The 27,243-nt window shown below is 46.2% G+C and overlaps 1 protein-coding gene across 2 annotated transcripts; it reads right to left on the reverse strand.

The window, feature by feature from the left end:
• On the reverse strand, positions 1-25,661 carry Bsdc1 (BSD domain containing 1). Of its 2 annotated transcripts, XM_027399382.1 has the most exons (11): positions 25,592-25,661; positions 25,295-25,355; positions 21,404-21,520; positions 18,129-18,296; positions 16,630-16,684; positions 14,501-14,616; positions 14,045-14,113; positions 13,793-13,871; positions 12,488-12,958; positions 3,351-3,454; positions 1-1,403 (listed from the first exon to the last, which is right to left on the reverse strand). In XM_027399382.1, the coding sequence occupies exons 1-11, from the start codon at positions 25,600-25,602 to the stop codon at positions 1,371-1,373; spliced, it is 1,284 nt and encodes a 427-aa protein (XP_027255183.1). In that variant the 5' UTR covers positions 25,603-25,661; the 3' UTR covers positions 1-1,370. The 2 variants fall into 2 exon arrangements, with proteins under 2 accessions (XP_027255183.1, XP_027255184.1); XM_027399383.2 differs by lacking the exons at positions 25,295-25,355; positions 25,592-25,661 and having other exon boundaries at positions 21,316-21,455.
• Positions 25,662-27,243: the final 1,582 nt, after the last annotated feature.

Genomic DNA, 27,243 nt, shown 5'->3' on the forward strand with positions numbered 1-27,243 from the left:
TTCTGTTCAATCACTTTAATGCTGTTATGTCAAATCTGTAAAAGGTTCAGGACAAACTTTTTTTGTTCCTTTTTAATTATAAAACTAACAGCTGTTAGAATTTTTCTTTTTCCTTTTTTTTTTTTCCCTTTTCTTTTCCCAGCTACAAAATACTCTGGGGAGATGCATTATAATTTAAAATATATAATATTGCACAAACAACCAAAAGGTTAATTAAACTAAAATAATTACAAAGAGAAAACCCCATCCCATCAAAAAAAAAAAAAAAAAAAAGAATTTAGCATTCTTTCCGTCCTATCCCCTTCACTGAAGGTTTGAAGTGAAGTGCCAACCATTCATGGTGCCCCTGACAAGATCCCTTTAAGTAAGTCACTGGTGTATGCACTAGCGCATAGAATCATCAGAGTGACCTCTGTGGAGCACCGCTTCTCTGTGTGGCCTTCACTGAGCCCCAGGCTGAATGTCTTCAGGAAGGAGGACCTCTGTCTGAGACAGCCAAGTCTCAGGAGGCTTGCCCAGCACACCCCTTCAGGAGCAGAGGACTGAGGAGGAGCCGGCCTGCTGATGGATTGTGAGTACTCGCCTCTGCTCACAGCTGGCTTGTGTCCTAAGCTATAGGAGTCAAGGTAGGCAGCTGCTCAGAGCAGGTATCCAACCAGGCAACACACAGAAGGGCCTGAATGTGGCTTCCTCCTTTCTTGGGGAAGGGAAAAAATACAAGAGCAGACTCTTGCAGTGGCACAGCTGGGCTAAGGACTTGGGTGCATGTGACATGAAAAAGCCCTGGGAAGATGTAGGGATATCCCAGTGTGGTCTAAAGGAGAATCAAGGTATGGTCTTCAGATTCTGAACCCATAGAATTTTTCCAGGAGTGGAAAACGCTTGGGAGGGAGATTCCAGAGAGAGGCAAATTTCCCAGAGACGATTGCCTCTTACTCACTGGGACAGGAACCAAAACACTCTCAAGGGCAGGTGCCATAGCCTTCCTTGTTAGTTTACTAGCTTATGGGGCCTCCTCCGAGACCAGTGCTTCAGCAGCTGTCTGTGCAGAAGATTGCTACCCCAGGAGGTTTCCCAGAAGGAATCCCTAGAACAGCAGAGAAATGCAGGCTCTCCGGTGATGGGGTACAGGTCCTCCCTTTAGGTCATCCTAAGGTTGGCACAAGTCAGACTTCTGGATTTGTATTTAGAAAGGCTCTTCCAAGGTGTGAGCAGAAGGCCAGCAGGGAGCCACCAGAATCTGTACCAAGTTCTGGATGGCAGAGGCCTTTTGGGGGGACATTCTCAGTGTCTTCCAAGGCTGGCTGAGATTAGCGAGCGAGGGAGGTGGGATGTGCGGTGAGAGGGGGAGCTGCTTGTTCTGGCTCCCCTCATTCCCAGTCCTCCCACTCAGCATCTTCCAGCTGCAAAGGTGAGGAGATAATGAGAGCACAAACACACTTACTCCTCTGAGTCAAGCCCAGAGCCCACCTCCCCCTGCTGAGCAAAGCTACCACTGGAAAGGGCCCATCCCTACAACTAATCCCTAGCTTTAGGGATACACTGGGGAACACAGATGCATACTGCCTGAAGGAGAGGCTTGCTGCTTTCATTGCTCCAGATTAACTAAAGCCAGCTCTGGGATGGCCTGCCTGAGGAGTGAGCAGTAAGGCAGCCGCCTAAAGGAGATCCTGCTTCCTGCAGAGCAAAGGCTATGCATGTTAAAAGCCAAGCACTGAGCCGGGCATTGGTGGTGCACGCCTTTAATCCCAGCACTGGGAGGCAGAGGCAGGCAGATCTCTCTGAGTTTGAGGCCAGCCTGGTCTCCAGAGCGAGTGCCAGGATAGGCTCCAAAGCTACACAGAGAAACCCCGTGTTTCTCTGAGAGGGGCACGTGACTGTGAACAGGGCAGCAGCGTGCTGCAAATGCTAACACAGATAAAACTTTGCTCTTCTCTCAACTTTAAAGGAGTCATACAAGCTTTAGGGAGTCTTAACTTGGATCCATCTGTCACAGGTCAAATGGACTCTTTCCTCCTCCTGTTAGATGTATGTTCTCTTTGACAAGGTCTTCTCCAGGGGCTCTGCATCCTGACTTACAGCTCAAGTATCATACCTAGTAGGTTTTGTTGTATGTTTGCTTATTCTTTCAGAGCTGGTGATCAAGCTCAAACCTCCCAAATGCTTTGGGGAGTGCTCGAGCACAGAGCCACATTCCCAGCCAAGCATATCAAGTTCTAAAGAGAGCTAAAAGACAAACTAGCAAATCCTTAAGGCCTAACAGGACATGGGGTCTTCTGTAATAGTGAGAAATAAGTCATTAATTGCCCAGCTTTTCAATATGAAAAAGCAGGTCCCTGTCATTGAGCATGGTTGTTCATGCCTAAGGTAAGAGGATTGATGCAAATTTATGACCAACCTGGGATACAGTGAGTCACTGATAACCCCCACTCCCACTATAGAGGGAAAAAGGAAAGAAATGGAGATCAGGGAGGGAGGAAGCAGGGAGAGAGAGAAAGAGGAGAAAAGGTAACAGACTCAGACACTATGTCTCTCTAATTCTCTAAACTGCCCACTTCTTTTTTGTTTTGAGACAGAACCTCTTGTATAGTCTTAGTTGTTCTAGAACTCGATACGTAACCAGGCTGTCCTTGAACTCAAGCTCAGAGATCTGTCTGCCTCTGTCTCCTGAGTGGTGGGATTAAAGGTATTTGCCATCATTTCTGACCTAAACTGGGCCAATTCTTGATTTGGGGAGGCAGCAAGGAATGAAAACAACAAATGGCTCATTTAAACTGAATAGCAGGAATGGGTTTTGTCTACTGGATGCCATCATATGACAGGCACCAGACTTACAGGGTTTACATGATTTACCTTGGTAAAGCTTCAAAGCCAGCTAGTTTCAATCTTATTATTTTAGATGAGGAAAGAGGTTAAATGACTTGATCTCAAGGGTCTTCTGTCTCCAAGGCCAGGAACCCGCTAAGGTCCTGTAAGTCACAGGACCAGGGTCAGGCTTTAGTATCTAAATATCTTTCTCTGTTTTAGCCCAGGCCCAAGTCAGCCTGAATTTGCTGTGCACTCCAGGCAGTAACCTCTGTGTCTTCCTGAGCACTGTGCTTACACCGGCAATGTGTCAGCATGCCCGGCTCAGCATCTGTTTTCTTCTTGATCCTTGGGCGACTGTGAAACAGACCTAAGGTCAAGAATTCATTCACGCGCACAGCGTAGGACTGAGCAGTGGCAACCCTTTCTGCAGGCATCAGCTCAGCTGGATGCAGGGAGCAACATCAAGGCAGCAGGTTTGTTGGGAAAGGGCTTCCACCCTGACATCACTGGACCAGCTTGCTCTGGCTGACCAGACCACTTACCTCATCTGAGGCATCCACTTTGGAAAGTGCCATCTGCACTTCTTCTTCAGTCATGTCCAAGTCAAAGTCCTTCTCCCAATCCTCACTGATGTCTGTGCTTGAGCCTGGAATCATAAGTCACATGCAATAAGCATTGCATGACAAGGAGGGAGTGTCTAAAGACGCTTATTATGCACACTTGCGTGTGTGTGTGTGTGTGTGTGTGTGTGTGTGTGTGTGTGTACTAGCAATCTTTTTTGTTTGCTTTTTGAGACAGAAACTCTGTGCAATAGCTCTGGCTGTTCTGGAATGTGTTTTGTAGACCAGGCTGGCCTTGAACTCACAGAGATCTGCCTGACTCTGTCTGTTCTGGAATGTGTTTTGTAGACCAGGCTGGCCTTGAACTCACAGAGATCTGCCTGACTCTGTCTCGTGAGTGCTGGGATCACAGGTGTTCACTACTGCTATCTGGCATGCTGGCAGTCTTTGAGGGGATGACATGAATCATTTTCAATTGGGCTCAGTGATCTTACCTGTAGAACTGTAAGGGGAAACCCTGAGGCAATAGAAAATTTAGCATTCCAAGGGATATAACTCAGTAGTAACACACTTATACAATAAACCAAGGTCTATTCAGATCTCTAGTAACATACACACTCTTACACTTAGGGCTGGGGATAGCGCAGTGTTTGCCTATATGTACAAGGCCATGGGTTCTGTCCCTAGCACTGCTAGGGACATCAAACCAGTGTGGTGACATCTGCTGTGCTCTCTAGCACTTGGGAGACAGAGGCAGGAAGGTCAAGAGTCCAGATCAGCTTTGATTACATAGATTTTTCCAGGCCAACCTGGGGCACATGAACACTTATCTTTTTTTTGAGGCAGGATCAACTATATAGCCCTGGTTGTCCTGGAACTTGCTATATAGACACTGGCCTTGAACTCACAGAGATCCATTTATTCCTCTGACCCTTGAGTGCTAGGATTAAAAACACATGCCACCAAGCTCAGCCCCTCCCTGAAGATTTATAGGAATCTAACAACTGCTAGGAGGGAAGGGCTCATGAGTCCCCATCTCTCCCCAGATATGTTCACAGTTAACAGTTGTGGGGGAAGAGAGGCGGTTTCTGGTACTGTAAACTGCCCATGATCCTGTAAATAGCTCCTTACCTAGGCTCTGGTAAGTAATCCTAACTTAACTCATGGATTCACATGAAGAACACAGAGGATGATGGGAGGCGAGTATGTATAAAACACATTGTACATACGCATAAAATGCTGTAACAGCATCGGAGTCTCCTACCTCTTCCAAGTGCTAGGACTAGATACATGATATTTGCTCATTTTTTTTTTTTTTTAAAACAGGTCTTACTATGTAACCCAGGCTGGTCTCAAACTCATAAGCCTGCCCGGTCTCTCAAGTGCTGAGATTATAAGCCTGGAACCACCATCTAGCTGACAAACCTATTTTATCCTATTTATAATTTTTTGGTCTTTTGTTTCAGGGACAGGGTTTTTCTGTATAGTCCTGGCACTTGCATAGACCAGACTAGCATCAAACTCATGTTTCCTGAGTGCAAGGATTAAAGGTGTACACACCGCCGCCGTTGCCGTCACCGTCACCGCCACCACCACAACTAGCAGCGCCCTGCCCAGTCCTATTTATAATTTTTTGAGACAAGGTCTCAAGTGTTCTAGACTGGCCTCAAAACTTACTATGTAGCTGAAGATCCTCCTTCCTCCACTTTCTAAGAGATGGGATTATAGTATGAGCCACTGTGCTTGGTTCATGCAGTGCTGAAGATCAAAGCCAAGGCTTCCTGCAAGCAAGGCAAACTCCACCACCTTATCTTATTGATACCTAACATTCACAGACCTTTTATCTAAGTCAGCAGTTGGACAACTATTGCCCATGGATCAAATCCAATCCACTGTTTCTATGGAACACAGGGGCCTACCGAATGGCTCAGTGGATGCTTGTTGTCAATATCAACTTGAATTCAATCCCTAAAACACACATGATGGCAAAGAGAGAACCAACTCACAAGTTATTCTCTCACTCTGGCACACGTTCGCGTGCACACACACACACACACACACACACACACACACACACACACCCCGTAAAAAACACACAGTGCAACGACTGCTTAAATGTACTTGGGCAATATTTCTTCTAGGCAATATTGAAATTATGTATGTCAAAATTATCAGTAAGAAGTGAACTGCAAAAATAGCTGCCCTGCTGCACATTCTGAAGACCACAAAAGGTCTTCTCTTCCCCACCACACAGTGTAATTAAGGTTTTGGAGCCTGGCAGATCTGGGCTGATCATTATACCGACCATGTAGTATTGGGCAAATTATTCTGTGCTGCCAATTTAATCAAGTTATGGTGGGAAAAGGTCTGGGAAGTAGCTCAGCTGCTAAAGCACTTAGCATGCATAAAGCCCTAGATTCAATCCCTAGCACTGAAATCAAACACCAGGTATGGTGCCATACCCTGTTATCTCAGCTACTTAGTGGGTTCAAAGCTATCCTAGGACACACGAGATCCAGTCTTAAAGCACCCTGTTTGCAAGGATCACTGCAGAAGCTTACCAGAACACAGATGCCTCCCTGCCCTGCATTTGGACTCAGCCCAGGATTCTGCGTTAGATATCCTGGTTAAGTCTACAAAGAAATGAGCTTGTTGTTTGAGAAACAGCAGCATTTGAATTAGAGGTAGAGTGTCAAGTGCCAATTACATGTTGAATGTAGTAGATATTTTTTCCGAAGGTCTTATCTCAGAGTTAAGTAAATTTACATGTGGTCCCACTGCAAGTCAGAGTAGACCCACATCCAAGACTCAAGCTCTGATCCTGTATCCAAAGTCTCCTTGTGCAGTGCCTTCAGGACACCCATCTGTTTATCTGTCAGTGTGGCTTCTTGTGGGTCAAAGGCAGATTCAGGGCCACGACAGCCTCCCCTGATCTCCTTCAGACTTAAATGCCCTAGCATTGCCCAGAGATGCAAATGCATCAACTGACACTTGGGGGCATTTCACATCTACCTTCTAGAATGGGTATCAACAGTCCTGATTTACACATGACAGAATGAAGACTTTATTGGCACAGATGTGAACCGCTTTCTGTCCTGTCACACAAGGGGCATGTTACAAGATCTGTTTAAGAACATTAAGACTTCATGATAGAGGTCCCCCCCCAACCTGGTAATTACTACCCTGAAGGCACTATCACCCACAGTATAATTTTTTGTGTAATAGCTTTTCTACTTCCTCAGATAAATGGAGATTAAAAACAGGTTCCACAGGTAATGGTGAAGAAGGGCCTCTAGCTCAGGGCTATGGGCCACACACACATCCCAAGTTCCCTTTCCTGCGGAGACTCGGAAGAGGCACGTGCCACTTGGAGCAGCTCTGCTGGCCACAGATCCAGCCTTGTGTCAACCCAGGCTGTGGTATGGGTGTAAGAGGAAAAAGGAATCAGTACCCAAGTGTCCACTCTTTTTGTTTCTCCCTCCATCTTGGTGCTGGGGAGCAAATACAACTCTCATGCCCAGACCTGGGGTTCTGCAGACAGGCCTACTATGTAGCACAGCTAGCACAGAACGGCACCTTTTAAGATCTTCTCCTAGCAGAGGAGAGGGAGCAACAAGAACAAAGTACACTCACTCACTCACTCACTCGTGTGTGTGTGTGTGTGTGTGTGTGTGTGTGTGTGTGTGCCGACACACACTTGTGAGCCCAGCACTTGAAAGTTAGAGGCATGAGGATCAAGTGTTCAAGCAAGGCTCAGGCTGTAGAGATGGCTCAGCAATTAAAAATGTATACTATGGTGGATCTCTGAGTTCGAGACCAGCCTGGACTACAAGAGCTAGTTCCAGGACAGCATCCAAAGCCACAGAGAAACCCTGTCCCGAAAAACAAAACAAAACAAAACAAAACAACCCAAAAAAGAATGTACACTGCTTTTTTAATTTCCCAGTACTCATGTCAGGCTTACACAGCTGACCCTCCAGCTCTAGGGGATCTGATACCCTCTTCTAGCCTCTGTAGCTACCTGCACTCATGGAAACATATACACACACAGATAATCAAGAATAATAAAAAACAGGGGCTCAGCAGTTAAGAGCACTGGCTGCTCTTGCAGAGGACCTGGGTTCAGATCCCAGCATCCACATAGCGGTCGGAAACACTATTTTGGCCTCTGCAGGCACCAGGCACACATGCAGGCAAACACAAAAAATAGAGATCTAAAAAAATAACTTACAGTCATAAGGCTGGAGTAGTGGCACAGGCCTTTAATCCTAGCCCTCAGGAGGCAGAGGCAGAGGCAGAGGCAGGTGGGTATGAGCTTGAGGCCAGCCTGGTCTACACAGAGTGAGTTCTAGGACACACAAAATAAATCTTAAAAAAAAAAATAGTACCTAGCATTTGTGAAGTCCTGGGTTCTATTTCTAGTACCACCACACACAGAAACTTTCCCCTCCCTGTACTATTTCCATTGTTCTAGCCTAGTGCCAGACCCTGGCTTTCCCTAACACGTATTTAGAGGATATCATATCCCTAGGCTGAGTGCGTGGACATGTGCACAACTGAACAGTTAAGAGCATTAGTGTTACTTCCCATAAAATGTCAACTCTGTATAGCCTCCAATTATTACTTTCCTCTTTTTCTTTCTTTTTTTTTTGGGGGGGGGTTCGAGACAGGGTTTCTCTGTGGCTTTGAAGGCTGTTCTGGAACTAGCTCTTTTACACCAGGCTGGTCTCGAACTCACAGAAATCTGCCTGCCTCTGCCTCCCGAGTGCTGGGACTAAAGGCGTGCACCACCAATACCCGGCTAATTATTACTTCTTCTGATCACTTGCTTTGCAGCCTAATTTCAAATGGAATCGTAATTCTTTGTGAGAGAGACAGAGAAACTGTGTGTGTGTGTGTGTGTGTGTGTGTGTGTGTGTGTACATGCACGTGTGTGTATGCCAAAGGATAACTTTGACAGGGTTTCTCTGTGTGGCTTTGGAACCTATCCTGGCACTTGCTCTGGAGACCAGGCTGGCCTCAAACTCACAGAGATCCGCCTGCCTCTGCCTTCTGAGTGCTGGGATTAAAGGCGTGCGCCACCAACACCTGGCCAGATTTATTTTTAATTATGTGTATTTGTATGTGTCTGTGGGTAGGTTTGTGCTTGTGAGTACAGTTACTCTCAGAGACCTGAAGAGGGCACCAGATACCTGGAGCTGGAGTTACAGGAGGCTTAATTCTCCTGAGATGTGGGTGCTAGGAGATGAACCCAGGTCCTCTGCAATAACAGTGTATGCTCTCGACTGCTGAGCCACCTCTCCATTCCCACAAACCAGTTATTTACAAAGAAATCATTATTTATTCATATACTTTATGTGTATGAATGTTTTGCTTATATGTTGTATGCATGTTTCATATGTATGTGTACCACATACATGTCTGGTGCCCATTGAGGTTAGAAGAGGGAGTCAGATCACTGGAGCTGGGTTCTGGATGGTTGTGAGCTACCATGTAGGAATCAGTCCCATTCCTTAGCCTGAAAAGATTTCACAGAGGACTGTTCTGATATTTTCCTTCCCCAGAGAGGGTCTCATGTAGCCTAGGATGACACTGAACTCATTCTCTTGCCTCTGCTTCCTTAGTACTAGGGTTAGAGACGTGTACTAGCAGGCTTGGCTTTTGTTTCTTTCACATTCCTGGATGTTTTCTTTTTATTTGACCTGGCTAAACTTGAAATATGATTAATCTCAACGTTCAACTAATCTGTGCCTACAATGAAGCAAGCAAACGTGTCTCGGCCAAAGGACAAGGGCTGCCTTGGCAAAGGCAAAGAATCATGTGTTCAAGGCCAGGGTTAGGGAAAGGGCATGGTGGGGAGGGCTTACTATTCTACCAGAGGACCTGAGTTTAGACCCCAGCACCCACATCAGGTGGCTGGCTCACAAACACCTGTAACTTCAGTTACAAGAGATTTGACTCCATCTTCTGGCTTCCATGGGTACCTGCATACACACAAGCATATACAATGAGATATAAACAAAGACTAAAATAAAACTTAAAAAAGGAGGGGGAAGCCAGGCTGTGGTGGCGCACACCTTTAATCCCAGAACTCGGGAGGCAGAGGCAGGTGGATCTCTGTGAGTTTGAGGCCAGCCTGGTCAACAAAGTGAGTTCCAGAACAGCCAGGACTGTTACACAGAGAAACCCTGTCACAAACAAACAAAACACTCAGAGAATATAACCTATCATTATCACTATGTTGGTTAATTTTTTGTTTTGTTCTTATCTACTTGATACAGCTATGATCAGGGTCATCTAGGAAGAGGGAACCTTAATGGAGAAACTGCCTTGCTTATACTAGCCATTTTGTGGCATTTTCTTGGTGGATGATTGATGTGGCAGGGCTGAGCCCACTGTGGATGGCAATACTCTGGGAAGGTGGTCCTTGAGTATATGAGAAAGCAGACTGAGAAAGCCAATGAGCAGCACTCCTTCAAGACCTCTGCATGAGCTCTTGCCTCCAGGTTCCTGCCCTGAGCTCCTGCCCTGCAGTGAGCATCACTTCCCTTAGTGTTGGACTGGTACCTGGACGAATAAGATGAAATAAAACATCCCTCACTAAGTTACTTTGGGTCATGGTATTTATCATAGTAATAGAAAGCAATCCACCACTATTTCCCCACAGCAGTTGCTCTGAGGGAGGGCTATCTGAAACAATTTCCACTGAGCAAAAATAAAGCAGCCACTTAGAGAAGAACAGTAACTTTTCTCAAGTTGCATGGCTTATGAGCCCAGTTGGAGTTTGTCACAGTTCAGAGCCTCTGCTTAAGATGCTAAGTTCTCAATTGCTACTTAAGAACCTGCTCAGGCTGGGCTTGGTGGCACACACCTTTAATCTTAGCAGTTGGGAGGAAGAAGCAGATGGATCTCTGTAAATTCCAGGCCAGCCTGGTCTATATAGCAAGTTCCAGGCCAGTCAGGAGTACACAATGAGACTCAGTATCAAAATAATGAAACAAAACAAGAGAGCCAGCTTTCCCGCCATTCTGTGTCTCCCTTACCCAGGAAAAGTTTGGGAAGGAGGCCTTAGTCACAACTCTTTAACATGTTCCCTCAAGCTGGACTAAGACTCCCCAGCACCTGCCCCAACTCTCCACCTCTGTCTCCTTGATGAATCACTGCTGATGCTCAGAGTCCTCCTTTCTCTGAATGCCTCCAGAATCAAATCTGTCCCATACTGCTCATGTTTCATCACAAAGGCTGTCCCATCTGCCCCACCCCCCTCAATGTATCATAAAGAGCAGGCAGGAGCACACTGGATGACTTCACTAAACAAAGTGTAACAGAAACACTGTGTTAGAGACTGGAAACTTGGACGGTTCCATCAGGGAGCAGGGTGGGGCTGTGGTGAGCCTATTTATTACCTCCTGCAGCTAACTGTCACCATGCTGCAGGCCAGATCTCACCTGACGGTCAAGCTTTATGGCAGCATGTCTGTCAAAGGGTGACAATCTGCAGTAGGATCTTGGGAGACACAGAAAGCTGACAGCTGTACCTTTGCCTTTAATTCCTGGAGTTGAAACAGTTGCTCTTTCACATAAATGCAGTTTTTGGTCTAAGACTCCATTACACAGATACTGAGGCCCTGCTGTTGATGGTGGCTAGGACCAAGGTTTCAATCCATAGTTCATACCATGGCTCATAACAAGGCTTGACTTTCCCAGGGCTCTACAAGGGAGAAGACCTCTAACAACACACAGGGATCCCCAGCAGGGGCAGAGCTGAATTGTTTAAAAGACTAGAAATGGGCCAAATTTACAGCAAGGGCATAACCATGGACTCAAGGCAGCCACAGACCTGGGTGTGAAGCTAGGCTTTCCACTTCTCAGTCATATTAATTTGGAAAAGTTATTTTAACATGTCTAGACATCATTTTTCTCATCTGTAAAATGAAGATAAAAATATGGACCTGCGGAAAGGGAAACATTCAAATTCATGTGACCTTTAACACAGGGCCTACCATAAACTTTGTTTTGTTGATTTTAAGAACCCTACCATGTTGGGCATGGTGATGATTCATTCCTGTAATTCTACCACTTGGGAAGCTAAGGATCCAAGAGTTAAAGGCCAGCCTAAGCTACTTAGTTTAAGGCCAGACTGAGCTACCTAGTAAGGTCCTGTCTCAAAAAGCCAAAGACAGGGCTAGAAACATGGCTCAGAAGGTAAGCGCACTGGCTACTTAGAGTACCTGGGTTTGATTCTCAGCACCTACATGGTGGCTCACAACTGCCTGTAACTTTAGCCCTAGGGGAGATGCAATACCTTCTCCTGGACTCTGCGAACACTATGTGGTGGTTTGGATGTAACTGGCCACCATAATCTCATAGAGAGGAGCACTGTTAGGACGTGTGGCTTTGTTCGAGTGAGTATGACCTTGTTGGAGGAAGTGTGTCACTGTGGGGGTGGGCTTTGAGGTTTCCTATGCTCAGGATACGCCCAGTGTCTCAGTCTACTTCCTGTGGACTGCATATCAATATGTAGCCAGCACTGCCATGCTCCCCACTATGAAGATAATGTACTGAACTCTGAAACTGTAAGCCGATACCCCAATTAAATGTTTTCTTTTGTAAGAGTTGCTGTGGCTAGGTGGTGGCAACACACACCTTTAATCCCAGCACTTGGGAGACAGAGGCAGGTGGATCTCTGTGAGTCTGAGGCTAGCCTGGCCTACAAAGTTAGTTCCAGGACAGCCAGGACTGTTTCACAAAGAAACCCTGTCTCAAAATACAAGCAAACAAACAAAAAGAGTTGCTGTGGTCATGATGTTGCTTCCCAGCAATAAAAACCCTAAGATACACTGTTATGTATATGGTGCACACAGATATACATGAAGATAAAACAACAAAAGGTCAAAACCAAGCCAAACAAAAAGACCCCAACAATTTCTAAATGCATCTTTCAAAGACCATATAAATGTTAGCTAATAAAGTATGACAATATATATACAACTCTCCCCCCATTATCACAGATGAAGTGTGTCTGCTCCTAGGATCATGACAAAGGACACAGACACACGTGGAGGCAGCTCTTGCTTGCCCCATTCACATAGCCCCCTGTACTCAGGCCTCCAGACCTACCTTTCTTGCCATTGTTGGAGGGTGTAGACTTCCCACTATCTGAGTTCAGCTCAAATACTCGTAAGTCTGTGGGTACCTCCTCTCTCAGGGTCTCTACTCTGGCTGGAGGCCTGGGATCTGGGCCACTGGCTCTGCCGGCAGGGGTCAGAGGCTTGGAGGGAACTGGGGGTGGAGGTCCGGTTTCACCCTCATCCTCAGCCAGACTCTGTTCTTCCAAAGATGCCTCAAGTAGCTTTTGGGACAGGTCTTTGGGAAGCACTGGTGCCTCGGGTGCAGTAGCAGGGTTGGCAATCTGTGTCATGAGGGAGATGCTCTCGCTGCTCTCTGATGGAGTCACCTCTGCAGGGGGTTCTACTGGAGTATCTTCACAAGGGCTCTGGGGGCCAGGTCCATCTTCAGGAGATGTGGAGGTTTTGGTCTCTTTTGGAATCTTTACATCTTTTGGAGATGGTGCAATGCCTTCAAGCTCCTCTACAGAGAGAAAAGTAGGGGAAAGGGGGAGTGTAACCTAGTCAGCCCTAAGACAACCTTGGAATGTGAACATCCTGTCATGTTTACTACAATGAAGACTAGCCTATATCCCTCAGTGCTACCCCAGCACAGGTTCTTTGGCAGATATTCCCTGATAGTCAGTCTTACCTATACAGAGGCCAAGCTGGACTCCAGCAACATAGCCTGAGATGGTGTAAGACATTTGAAAGCCAAAGCCTGAGGTGGGACTGCTCTGGGTTCAGGCCACACTCTATCCCATCCTATGCAAGCCAGTATTTACTTTCAACTTGCTCCCTCACTGTTGAGAAGGGCTACCCACACAGTAAGCTCTTAGTGGAGGCTGGACACACACTGTAAGTATTTAACACCTTTTTTCTTTTATTTCGAGATGGGGTCTTGCTATGTAGCCCTAGCTAACCTAGAAGTCACTCTGTAGACCAGGCTGGCTTTGAATTCATAGACATCTGCCTGCCTCTGCCTCTGGAATATTAGGCATTTAAGCCATAATCCTGCAGTCTTATGTAGAAGGGGGTTGGGGAGAGGGACTCTAGATGTTCAGTGTGCTCCTCAATAACTATGCAACAGCAGGTTCATGTGTGACATGGCAATCTGTTCCAACTGGCAAATGTGATTTCTGTACCCAAACTCCAGGTCCCATGAGCCTTGTGTGACGACAGCTCCTTGTCAGTGCTGATGGCTTAGCATGTATACTGTATCATTTCCTACTTTTCCAGGGACACCAAGTCTTCTCAGGTCTTCTAGAGTACCACAGACAAGCCTGTCACCTGCCCACCTCATTTCAAGGCCTCTTACCTTCTTCCTCTTCCCACCTAGGCTCCTCAGAGATGCTCTGGTCAGCCCGCTGCTTCAGGGCATCCCTCCGGGCCTGCTCCTAAGGGTGGGAGAATAATGACCAGAGGGTTAGGGCACCCTCCTCTCAGGCCCTGACCCTAGACCCCCTGGCACCCCCAAAAAGGACGACAGTCTTCAACTCTTGCCTTGACAAAAATCTAGCCTGCATCCTCCAGGGCTAAGTCGGGGGTCTTCCCAATTAATCCAGCATACCTGTTCAAGTTGGTGAACTTTATAGAAATACCGATGCCAGAATTCTGAATGAGAAACAGCTGCTGGAACCTGGAGAGAAAATGGAGGTAAAAATTTAGAAATGATGTATAGAGTCCTTTTCAGTCTGCTCCCAGCCACTCTAGAGTATAGATACAGGAAGTGGCTTTACTGTACTTGTCAAAGCCCCTTTACCCCACTTTAATTTCAATCAGACCCACCTTCCAGGCCCAGGTTGGCCAAGGAAGGAGACTAGAACTGCCATAGACCTGCTGGTCTTTCCACTTCTCACCATTCTCTGACTGCCAGAAGCCTGGCAGATCAGTCTCTTCCTGGCAGCTTCTTGTCTCAGTACATGGCCCATTTGGCTATACCGAGTCTCCACTATACATGTCTCTCCCACTCCCCAACACCCCAGAGGCTGGGAGCCAGCTGAGGTCCTGCCGGCTGAGCCCTCACCATCTTGGTGTAGAGGGCCCGGATGGAGGGGCTGCCTACAAGGAGCTCTGAGATCTCCCCCTTCTTCTCCTCCAAGCAGAACTGGGAAAGCCAAGCATCAAACAATTCCGGGGGCCCTGCAGAGAGACAGATGCTGATGGTCAGTTCCCTGTGTCTAGGGAAAGAACACTGGGACTACAGAAAACAGGCTGAACTTGAACAGTAAAGAAAGCTTAATGGTTGTTTTCAAAGCCATTTTATTCAAGGGGTAAAGAATCAGGCAAGGTGAAGGGTTGGGTAGGTCTTTCCAAGATCAGAATCTCTAGAAAGGACCAGTCTCCAAGGTCTCCTATCTCTGCTGCCACTTCAGTACTCTGCACTGGCTACTGAAACAGTTTTTTTAATGTGCGGATCCGCACCGTCAGAGTTGTATCTCTGTCCTCTCTTATGCCATGTGACCAAGAGCCTCTGCTCTCCTCTCCCTCTTCTGTTCCTTTCCTCCCCTGATTGTCTAGGTCTGCCTTTGCCTCACTTTGTGTTTTCTCATGAGTCTCCATTAAGTCATTCTGGCCTCCTCTGACAATTCCCATTTCTCTGAAACCCAGAAGGCACCCTAGGCTCCAGACCCAACTGCCACCATGCCATGAGTTCGTGTCTGTTCCCACTCAGCTACTTTGGAAACCCAGGGTAAATCCCAGCTCCTTCCCGACCTACCCACCCTGATTCTACTTCTTCCCTCTCCATCTAGCGTGCTTATCCCCAGGCTCTGGCCTCACCTCTGACATGGAGGGTCCCTAGGCATCCCTTTGCCACCTTCCCATCTTTGTCTCATCCTTTACAACATGGCCTCACAGGCTACTTTACATAATGCAAAACTTGATCAATTTGGGTCTCAAAACTCTTCAACAGACCTCTACAATATGAGCTTTTAAAGCTAGGGTACATACAAAATCTTACGAGATTAAAGAATTCCCACACTTGTATACACACACACACACACACACACACACACACACACTTATGTTTTTGGTTTTTTGAGCCAGTGTCTCACTACATGGCCCTGGCTGGCCTGGAACTTGCTATGCAGACAGACCATGCTGACCTCAAACTCACAGAGATCTGTCTGCCTCTACCACCCAAGTCATGGTATTAATAAAGGCATGCACCACTACGTCTGGTCTTGAACATAATTTGATAGAGAAAGGGCTCATCATTTCCATCAGGTTTTTGTTTTGTTTTGTTTTTACTTTTTACTTTTATGGTATTAGAGGCTGAGCCTAGGGCCTTGTGTATGCTAGGATCATATTCCAAGTCCTTTTTATTTTTACTTTGGTACAAGGTTTTGCTAAATTGCCCAAGTTGGCTCTGAACTCATCATATAGCTCAGCTTAGTCCCAATCTTTCAATTCTCCTGCTTCAGCCTCTAAGTAGCTGGTAGTTTAGGAGTATGCTATTGTACCTGCCTGTCAACAGATTTTTAATGGCCCTGCGACTAAAGAAAAGTCTAGAACTATTAGCATGAATCTTTCATGACCAAACACAAGCTGCTTATTCTGACACATAAAGCCCTCCCAACAGGCTTCCTGGCTGCCTTCACTTCCTCACGAACTTTAATTCAGACTCCCTGTTCTTGCCTGAATAACCTTCCACTCCTAATATTACTCCTAGGCTCCACATGCTAAGGTAGCGAGGTGCATCCCTGTAGACTCCCACTGTCCACATTCTGCAGAAAGAGTCAATCCACTCAACTCCCTCTGCTTGATTCTTCGTCTCCCACCTCTCTTTGCAGCCTGGTTCTGAAGGAATGAGCGTCTTGAAGGCTTAGCTCACTTCTGGTCTCTAGTTTCTAGCATGGGGCGTAGTGGACAGGAAACCAAAGCGGGGAGGGGTAGCAGGGACGGCAGACAGCTGACCAGAGAGGACAAGGGATCATAAGAGCAAAGTTTCTAGAGACAGAATTAGGGTTAAAATACTTGAGGTTCAGGGAGGAAGGGAACAATAACCTGCTGCATATTATAAGGTAATACAGGTTCTACTCTGTCCCCAGTATGTAGGACTACTTGGCCTGTGCCATCTAGAATAGAGACCCTAGAGTCTGTATCTTCTCCATCTTCCTGCCCCACAGGCTCACCCCCACTGCTACCCCTTACCATCGGGTTCGTTGCAGTACGTTGCCGGATCTGACTGCAGACTGTAGAGGCGAGCCTGTAAGCAACAGAGAAGAGAAATTCTGAGGAGGTGGATGCAGAGAAAATCCCCTCTGTACACAGTATCAAAGCAGCCACAACCCAGCTTCCCCCTTGTTGGTCACTAAACCTACAGGACACTTATTAATGATCATAGCTTTGTTTTTGTTTTTGTTTTTTTCCCAGAACCATTCTACCAAATAAATGCACTGTAAACCTATGCTCCACTAGGGCCATAGAAAGCTCAACTTCAGCTGATAAACAGAAAGGCCCTTCTTCCTCATACCACACAGAACATACCTGTCTGCGTGGGAACTTCAGCAACTGAGTCACTGTGATAACTTAGATTCTTATCATTTAAAATCTCAATGTTCTGGCATGTTAGTAAATAGTGCCAGTAATGCAAGTTTGGAATGGCAATCCAATGTGATAAGATGCAACAAAGGCCTGATCGCCATGATATGACCCTGTGAATTCAACAAAGACTGCCCAGGAAACAGGAGACAGCGGCACAAACACACTGCTCTAGTTGCTGTTCATGAGTTCTGACTGGTGCATTTATTTTCAGTGGAGTTAGACTTAAAGAACCCAAATACGAAGCAAATTATGCCCCAAAGATGTTCTTCTCAGTGTTCTTATTATGATTGAAAGCCAAAGGGAACTCAAACGTGCAACACCAGAACGTAATTGAGCAAATAATGCTCCCTCTACTCATTTGCAAGGGTTTAAAGGCACTGAAAAGTGGTCAGAAGCTGGGCGGTGGTGGTGGTGGTGGTGGTGGCGGCGGCGGCGGCGGCGGCGGCGGCAGCGGCAGCGCACACCTTTAAACCCAACACTTGGGAGGGAAAGGCAGGTGGATCTCCGTGAGTTTGAGACCAGCCTGGTCTACAAGAGCTAGTTCTAAGACAGCCTCCAAAGCCACAGAGAAACCCTGTCTCAAAAACCACCCCTTGCCCCCCAAAAAGAAAAGTGGTTACGAAAAAGACAAAATAAACAAAAAACCCAAGTGATTATCTTTATTATTTTCATTTATTTATTTACTTACTTACTTATGGCTTTTCAAGACAGAGATTTTCTGTGTTGCAGTTCTGGCTGTCCTGGAACTACATTTGTAGGCCAGGCTGGCTCAATCTCATAGAAATCTGCCTGCCTCTGCTTCCAAATGCTGGGATTAAAGGCTTGCTCCACTATCACCTGGATTTTATTTGTTTTTTTTGAGACAGGATTTCTCTGTGTAACAGCCCTGGCTGCCCTAGAATTCACTCTGTAGACCAGGCTGGCCTCAAACTCAGAGAGATCCACCTGCCTCTGCCTCCCAAGTGCATAACCACCAGCCTTCCTTTTTATTGATGTTCTCCAATTTTACAAATTTGTTTATAATTTTACCTGAACACATATTACTTTTGTGATAGAAGATTGGTGGGTAAAGCTTTGAATCTCTAGCAAAGGCTGTCAGCAAATACCTTGGTGCCATCATATGGCTCAGCTGTGCCAGAGGGTGTGCCCATCAGGGTGATGACATCGCAGTCGATGGTTTTGTCTGGTGAGGGGGCAAAGGTGTCTGAGATCACCCCCAAGAAGTCAGATAGCCCCTTCTTCATTTTTTCTGTTGCCCCCGAAGAGCCTTCAGTCTGCAGAGAAAACCAAAGAAAGGAAGCCAGTGTCCTAGGAGCAGGTTGAAATCGGGGTCTAGAAAGGTAAAGCGTCAGGAGAGGAGTACTATGTATGAAGATGTGAGCCATGCTGAAACCCTCCCATCTCAGGCTGGAGGAGGAGGTAGGTAGAGCCCTCCAGTCCCAGCTGGGGGTGCTGAACAGGGCCAAGGGAGGTCTGAAGAGAGCTTCAACTGGTTACATCAAAACATCAAGGCAAACTAGGCTGATGAAAACTTGGCAGGAGAGCTAGGGAGTGCTTACTGTGCAAGCATGAGGACCTGAGTTCAAATCCTACACACTCATGTAACAAGTCGGGTATGGTGACTGAGCTAGGGAGGCGTCTAGCCTAACTGACAAGCTTCAGGCCCAGTGAGAGACACTGTCTCAAGAAACAAGATGGTGGTTACACAACAGCCAACATCCTTTGGCTTCTAGACGTAGGTGAACTGCACATATCTTCAAGCCGACATGAACATGTGTGTATGTGCATGTATGCATTCACACACAAAGAAGATGGATGTCATTTTAGTAGGAAAGAGAGCCTGGGATGAGTAGTAGCTTTTGTATCCCATGTCTAATACTGATGGGCTATGAGACCAGAATCTTCAGAGTCTGTCTTTTGTGAAATGTGGATGATTAAGACCAGCACTCAGGAGGCAGAGGCAAGTGGAACTCTGTGAGTTCCAGACCAGCCTGGTCTACAGAGTGAGTCCCAGGACAGCCAGCCAGGGCTGTTACACAGAAAGACCTGTCTCGTAGTAATAATAATAATAATAATAATAATAATAATAATACCAAAATAATATCTGACATAAACATAGAGCAGTGCTGTAATACTATAGCTTTTCATTACTGATAAGGAATCAGAATATTCTATAAAGATGCTAGGAAAATAAGCAGGATAAGGACAGACAGCCTTGGCTTGCCAGGAGGCAGTTGGAGGCTAGCACATGAACCCTCTGGAGCCACAGACAGTACATCATGGGTCAGCATGCCTTCTGCTTGGCTTAGATGGTGAACTAAGAGGCAGACCAGACTCCAAAAATCTCATGCAAAACTATAATATCAATTTTGTTTTGTTGAGACAGGATCCAGCTATGTAGCCCAGGCAGACCTAAAATTTGTTATGTAACCAAGGCTGGCCTAAAATTAAACATCTTCCAGCCTCAACCTGCCAAGTGTTGGGATTACAGGTGTATACAGGCATTATCTTCTTTAAAAAAACAAACAAACAAACAAATAAGAGGATTTAGTGTGTGTGCACATGGGATTAGGTGCTCTCCACAGGGTCCACAAGAAAGCACTGAATCCCCTGGAACTGGAGTTACAGGTAGTTGTAAGCTGTCTGACATGGGTGTTGCGGATTTTAGAACTTAGGTTCTCTGGAAGAGCCATCTCTCCAGCCTCCAGCCTCTAGCAGTATTTATTTATATATTTGTTCACTTATTTGTTTTGTTTTTTTCCTGACAGGGTTCCTGTGTAGCCTTGGCTGTTCCAGAACTCACTCTGTAGACCAGACTGGCATTGAACTCAGAGATCTGCCTGCCTCTGCCTCCTGAGTGCTGGAATTAAAGGCGTGCACCACCACCGCCCGGCTAACAGTATTTATTCTTGATTGAGCTGCCTAGGCATTTGCAACCTAGAATCTAGTGCCTGGCACATATGTTGCCATAAGTATACAATCATATTTGTTGAATGGAAAAAAAGATAAGCCAATGAAGTAAGTGGTGCTTGTTACTGGCTAGACTCATAGCAGTTAATCAAGTTACAACTTGTCATTTATACTTTTGACTGGATTTTCAGAGCTTTGCTTCAGCTCAGGCTGGTCTTGAATGCTCAAACCTCATACCTCAGTGGCCTGAGTGCTAGGATTACAGGCATCAGCCACCACACATAATTTGTCATTTGTGATTATCAGCAGCTACAGAAAGCAAGAAGGATTTTATAAACTCAGTCAAGTAACTCTCAAACTGCCTTCCTTCCTTCCTTCCTTCCTTCCTTCCTTCCTTCCTTCCTTCCTTCCTTCTTTCTTTCTTTCTTTTCCTGTTCCATTCTTAATCCCCTTCACCTTTTCTTCCCTTCCATCTCTTCCTTTTCTATTTTATGAGAGGGGGCTTCATTTATGCTGCCCAGGCTGGTCTGAATGTTCAAGTGATTTGCCTCAGCCTCTTATATGGGGAAAACAGTTACACACTACCAGATCTGACTTGAAATTTGTTATAGCGTGGCCTCTACTAATCTCAGAGCGACTGAGTTAGCAGGATATCAACTTAGGAAACATTATTAGAAAACCAGATATATTATAAGATTATCTTTGATCAAACAGTATTTTTGCTTTTTATACTGTGCTGGCTAGTTTTATGTCAACTTGACACAAGCTATAGTCACCGGAGAGGAGGGAGACTCAATTGAGAGAATGCCTCCATAAGATCAGGCTGTAGGAAAACTGTAGGGTTTTTCTTTCTTATTTTTTCCAGGTGAGCTTTGAACTCACAGAGATCTGTTTCCTGAGTGTTGGGGTTAATGTTTTTTTTTTCTTTTTTTTGAGACAAGGTCTCTCTCTGTGTGTCACCCTGGCTGTCCTAGAACTCACTCTGTAGACCAGGCTGGCCTCAAACTCAGATCCACCTGCCTCTGTCTCCTGAGAGCTAGTACTAAAGGAATAAGCCACTACTGCCTGGCTAGTTTTTGTTTTTTAAAGAAAAGTATACATAGGGGTCTATTAACAATTTAAAAATAGTTAAATTAACTATAGCTACCTTCATAGGAAGGGGTTTTGGGTATTTTTAGGCTGGACTTTTCTTTTACACACACATATACACCACATATTTGTTTATCCACATTTTCTACAATGCATTATTTTGCTAATGGAAAACATTTGCTAAAACAATATAGACGTGGAAAACTATTAATCTATAGCTTATTTACTTGACAAACAATTCCTCAAAGTGGAAGGAAAAATATCCCTATCTCCCCAAAGGGGAAAAGCAATCACCTAATGAGGGAAAAGCTGGGGGTCTCCACCAGGATCCCAGGGCAGGCCAGACTGTAAGGGGTGGCCCCTCAAGGTAGGTAGTACTCACAGCCAGCTTCTCCTTGACCACACTGGCTGTGGCTGCTATGGTGCAGGCCGTGTCATGCTGTACCACCTGGGTAAATTCTGTCAGGTCCCGCTTCATGAACTCCAAAGCTTCAGTGGACTATGAAGACAGAGAAGAGTGACAAAGCTAGCAGGTTCCATCCTTGCATGTGTCTGGGCCTCTTCAGCATCAGATAGGTATGTGGAAATGTTAGGTGACAGAAGAGCCAGGGCTTGGGAATAATGCTTAGTTGTCCCAGTTCACGACCAGGGACTACCTGGCAGCAGAGAGGGAAACACCTGCTATTTAGCATACAGACTGAGTTTCAGCCCAAGCACTCATAAACTCATGTCCCCTGGAGTGAGCCACATTTAGTCATTGTTCTTCTCCTAGAAAATGACCTCAAAAGCAGAGTAGCAAAGTGGAAGACATACATATTTTCCAAACATCCAAAACAAATATGTTTTAAGTCCTATATGCTTTGAAATTTCCAATAATATAATAAAAGGTATGCGATTTATTATTATTTTGTTGTTGCTGTTTTTAGAGACAGGGTTTCTCTGTGTAGCTTTGGAGCCTATTCTGGCACTTACTCTGGAGACCGGGCTGGCCTCGAACTCACAGAGATCCGCCTGCCTCTGCCTCCCAAGTGCTGGGATTAAAGGTGTGCACCACCAATGCCCGACGTGATTTATTATTTATTAATTAAAAATATTTTTTGAGGCCAGGCAGTGGTGGCACACACTTTAATCCCAGCACTCGGGAGGCAAAGGCAAGTGGATCTCTGTGAGTTCGAGGCCAGCCTGGTCTACAGAGGAGTTCCAGGACAACCTCCAAAGCAATACAGAGAAACCCTGTCTCAAAAAAAAAAAAAAAAGTATATATATATATATATATATATATACTTTTTTTTTTTTTTTTGAGATAATGTCATACTTTATCCTTGGCTGACCTGGAACTTACTATACAGACCAAGCTGGCTTGATAGAGCTCCACCTGCTTCTGTCTCCCAAGTGCTAGGATTATGGATACCGCCACACCCAGGCAATATATATGTATGTGAGTTTTTTTATTCCCAGGAAGGATGGATTCTCCTCCCAGTCTTTTGGGCTCTGTCTATCCATTAAGTTTCTGTGGACTGAATGGTATCTGCTCCTGGCTAACCAACCTGTTGAGAGCTAGCTCTGTATCTTGCTTATGTCATGCCCACTAACTTCCTGAACCATATGCACTCACCCCATCCTGCAAATCCTCTCATTTTACATGGAGCAATCACATGAACTTTTGTTTTGTTTTGAGAAGGTTTCACTATGTTGGCTGATCTTTCTACCTCTGCCTCCCTCCCAAGTGATGCACATCATGATCTGCAGCATCATGCCCAGCTAAAGCATGGGTTTTTGTTTGTTTTTTGTTTGTTTTTTCCAAGACAGGGTTTCTCTGCGTATCTTTGGCTGTCCTGGAATTCACTCTGTAGACGAGGCTGTCCTTGAACTCACAGAGGTCCACCTGCTGCTATTTCCCGAGTGTTGGGATTAAGGGGGTGCACCACCACACCTGGCTCCCAAAGCATGTTTTTGAGTGTTGTTTTCTTCCCTCTGAGATGGGTCTACCTACTTTTTAATGCGGGCATGTCAGTGAGTGGAACAATGAGGACCCACTAAACGGCTGAAGCAGTGGGACACAATGAGATTTTCATTTTTGTTTATTTATTTACTTATTATTTTGAGACAGGGTTTCTCAACCTGGTTATCCTGGAACTCATTCCTTGAGACGAGTCTGCCTCTGACTCTGGAGTGCTGGGATTAAAGCTGTGCTCCACCTTTTCATTTTTAATATGTCACTCTAGTGACTGGCACAGTTTTGGGCACTGAGAGTCAAGGTGACCACAGGCTATCTGGGTAGTTGTCCAGTAGGAGACAGGAATACTCCCCAAGGGGAGGTGATACATGGTAAGAAAGAGTCTGCAGAGTAGACACAGTTGTGAGCTAAGGACAAAGATCCTCAGAGCCCCATCCTTAAAGGGCAGCAGGGAAACATGAGCTCAACCGAGTAAAGTTTCAAAAGGGGGTGGGTGGGGAGGGCACAAGTTAGTGTCAACTGCTGTAGAACATTCCAAAAAGATAAGGGCTAAAAACTACGCAATGGAGCTGGTAAGTAAGCAACGAGTGTGACTACAGATAAGTGTATAGTGGTGGCTTCAGGGGTGGGGAGGGAGTGAACTGAGATCAAGCTTATTGACCTCATGTTTTTAAATTCCGTGAGGCTATTTAACAAAGATTTCAGGGAAGAGTTTCTGAAGTCAAGGGGAAGAGAAAAATAAGAGAATGAAAAGGTTTGTTGAGGAGTTAGACCAGGGCAAGATGCAACTGTGCCTTCTCTAACACTGTGCCTGTGCTTGGATGTATAGTACAGATGGACAGGAGGCTCACAACAGGAGCTGGGAAGGAGCAGAGGCCCTCTGAAGGTTGTAGGCTCTGGGGCAATGTATGCTAAGGAGCAGGGAAGTGGCTGACCCCAAGGAAGCCAGGATGGGAAGCAATGGCAAGGAAAGCAGGAAAGAGCAAGAAAAAGGTAAAGGGGAAAAATTGGTGATGTTGACTAAGTTTTACCTGCGGTACTTCATAAAAATAGTGAATGCCCTGTGCAGTGCTTAAAGTGCGACAGACGTTCTTAGTGCTCTCTACATCATTTAAACCTCATGATTAAATCCTTACTATTCCACTTTACAGGAGAGGAAATGAAACCTAGAAAGGTTAAAAGACTTGCCAAAGCCAAATGTGGTAGTCTGTGCCTTTAATCCCAGCACTCTAGAGACAGGTAGATCTCTGAGTCTGAGGCCACCCTGGTCTACATATGAGTTCCAGAGCAGCCAAGGGCTACATGCACAAGGAAACCCTGTCTCAAAACAAACCAAAACAACAAAAAAATAACTTGCCCAAGTTCCCATAAATGTAAGGAACTAAAGGGAGAAATTAGGTCTTCTTTTTCTGAGATGAGCCTTGAAACACAGGAAGTCCTCAGTAACACCTGCTGAATGAATGCCACACTTTCTTTGCAGGAGCATGCTACTTTGAGATCTCATAGTAAACTTTAGTGTAAAGACCTCCCTCTTCATCTTCAACAAAGCAAACAGCTCAGGAATTGCTCAACTATGCTGGGTTATAGTTAGAGTGACTACCCTGTCAGGGAGAGAGAAAAAAATGCTCCCGATGTACTGGGCTGATTCAGGATCACAAGCCTCTTGGAGTCTGCCCTAAAGCAGGATTCATTTCATTTGCTCGAGGTAAATAGTAATTAGCTTTCCCACAACTTAGATGGACTGGTTTAAAGAAAAAAAAATGGGACAAGACAGGTGCCTACTACAGGGACAAGCATTATTTACTTCACAGGGATTAGTTTGCAGCCGTTTCCCCAGATCTCCAGTCTCGAAAACCACTCAGGCAGGCAGGGCTCACCAGGCACCTGTGTGTACCTGCCAACCCTCATCTCTCCCTGGGTCCCTGCGTTGCACCTTCTTCGCTACACCTTCCTTGGCACGCTCACGACTCCCTAGCCTAGACAAGACGTTAGGTGCTTTCCTTTCTCAGTATTCACAATAGTAACTGAGCGGCTGTTTTGTCTGACTGCCTCCCCACCGTGCTGAGCTTTCTGAAGAGACTGTGTCTGTCTGGCTAAGGTCTGTACCCTCCCAACCTGTCTTGAGAACAGCGATTATCATGTACTCTAATATCTAAATTGCTGTAAGAGTAAGGAGTTGTTTGCGGTGGTGTTTCATCCTTTACTCCCAAATGGCCTCACAGAAGCTCGAAAAGCCCAGGTAGGGCTAGCTGGATCCGGTTGCAAGGCGACAGCGCGGAGCCCTGCCGAGAGAAGCTCGGCGCTGGCCCTGCTTACCTTTTCTTTGACGGCCTGGTAACTCTGCTGCAGCCAGCTCCGCCACCACCCCACGTCCTCCCTGTGGAAGGCAGACACATCTGAGGCCCTGCAGTATGACTCCTGCCCAGCCTCCGCCGGGGCCGGCGGCGAGGCTTCGCCGGCCGCTTCCCCACCGCCTCGCTCCACGCCTCCACCCTGCCCGCTCAGCTCCGTCCCGCCCGCAGCGGCAGCCTGTCCCCTACAGCGACCCTGGCCCACCACCCAGCCCCGGGAGAACCCAAGCCCCAACGCCAGAGAGAGGAACGACAGGCTCACCCTTCCGCCATCTTGCCTACATGACATCACCACTATTTACCGACCTTTGACTTCCGACACGGCACCGCCCCCTCAGGCTCCGCCCCAAAGCGCACTCCCCAATCCCGACACCCGCACAGCCCTCCCGCCCCGCCCAATCCCCGCCCCTCCCTCAATCTGCCCCGCCTCCGTCTAATCCGAGCCTCAAATTCGATTTCTAGCTCCGCCTCTGAACTCTGGATCCAATCCTATTCAATATTGCCTTCGGGTTCCACCCAACAACCGCTACATTTCCCGGTAGCCCCTGGCTACAGTGGCCTCCCTGGGCCAAGTTCTACAGGCTCTCTAGACCGCGTATTGGAAATGAGGAAGAAAACGGGAGGGCCGGCTCGAACGTCGGAACGCAGGACTAGGACCGCCCCTCTTTGTGGAACCCGTAGCGTAGCAGCCGCTCAGTGTTCTGTTCCGGGCTAGGTCAGCAAGCACCGACTGCGAGTTTGGAGGGTTGTGGGGAAACTCAGAGGCTACTTCAAGCTGTCCTCTGGAGAGGCAGATACGCATTCACACTTGTCACAACTTTGGTGGCCTAACTTAAGACAACGTGAGCTGAATGTGTTCTGGAAAAATCCTGAGATTGATAGAGGGGATTGAGGTCTACTGAGTTGTGGAAGGGGGATTCCATAAATCCTGTGGCCCTACCTACTACCTCAATCGATGCAAACCCCACCCTCACCCCAACACGAATTTGCCACCCTCCTGGAAGGATGCCACTTAGCTAAGGTCACCTCTGCCACTTGTCTGCCTGAGTGAGGATCAAGTTATACTAATCTCCCGGTGCTACCCCATCTAACGAGACAGACACAGTATTGCTGTTATTAATTCTCCTATCTAAAAGATGAGCTTACAAAACACGAGAGAGAGAGAGAGAGAGAGAGAGAGAGAGAGAGAGAGAGAGAGAGAGAGAGAGAGAGAAAGAGAGAGAGAGGTGCTTGCAGGTGCCAGGACTGGCTCAGAACTTGTGTAGTCAAGCTGGCTTCCAGGTTATTCTGCCTCAGCTTGCTCGATGCTAGGATTAAAGGTGTGCACCATTGTGTCTAGTTTAACAACTGATCACCACAGTATTTCCCAGATTCTTCATAGTGGAAAAACTCCTAACTTAATTCTTCACTGTCTCCCATTTCTTTCTTTTATTATGTTTTGAATTTCAGGATTTTTTGTTTGTTTGTTTGCCTTCTCACAATCCGTTGAAGGAAGTTTTGCTAAAGATTCCAAGAAGAATGGCCAATTTTCTATTCTCTAATATCTTACATGGCTCAGTTACACAGTTCCTCCTTTCCCAAAGACTTTCTTCAAGTGATTTTCAGGACATTGAGCCCTCCTGACCTGTCCCCTGGACATCTCTTCCACACAGATTTTTGCTTTCTTGTTTCTAGAAAGTCCAACAGCCCAGTCCTTGCGTCTCTTTCTCCGAATGTATGTTCATCCCTCAGGTGACCTCAAGTCTTAAGATTTTAAAAGCCACCTGTATGTCAGCAACTCTCAGAGTCTCTCTGCATTCCGATGATCATCTCAAAACACCAGGTTCTTTATATCTATTAGGTGTGTAATAAGCATATTAGATGTCACATGTCCCAACACAGACTTCTGATGTGTCCATCTAAACCTCATCTATA

This window comes from Cricetulus griseus, chromosome 2, assembly GCF_003668045.3.
Source record: "Cricetulus griseus strain 17A/GY chromosome 2, alternate assembly CriGri-PICRH-1.0, whole genome shotgun sequence".
In the NCBI taxonomy this organism is placed as follows: domain Eukaryota; kingdom Metazoa; phylum Chordata; class Mammalia; order Rodentia; family Cricetidae; genus Cricetulus; species Cricetulus griseus.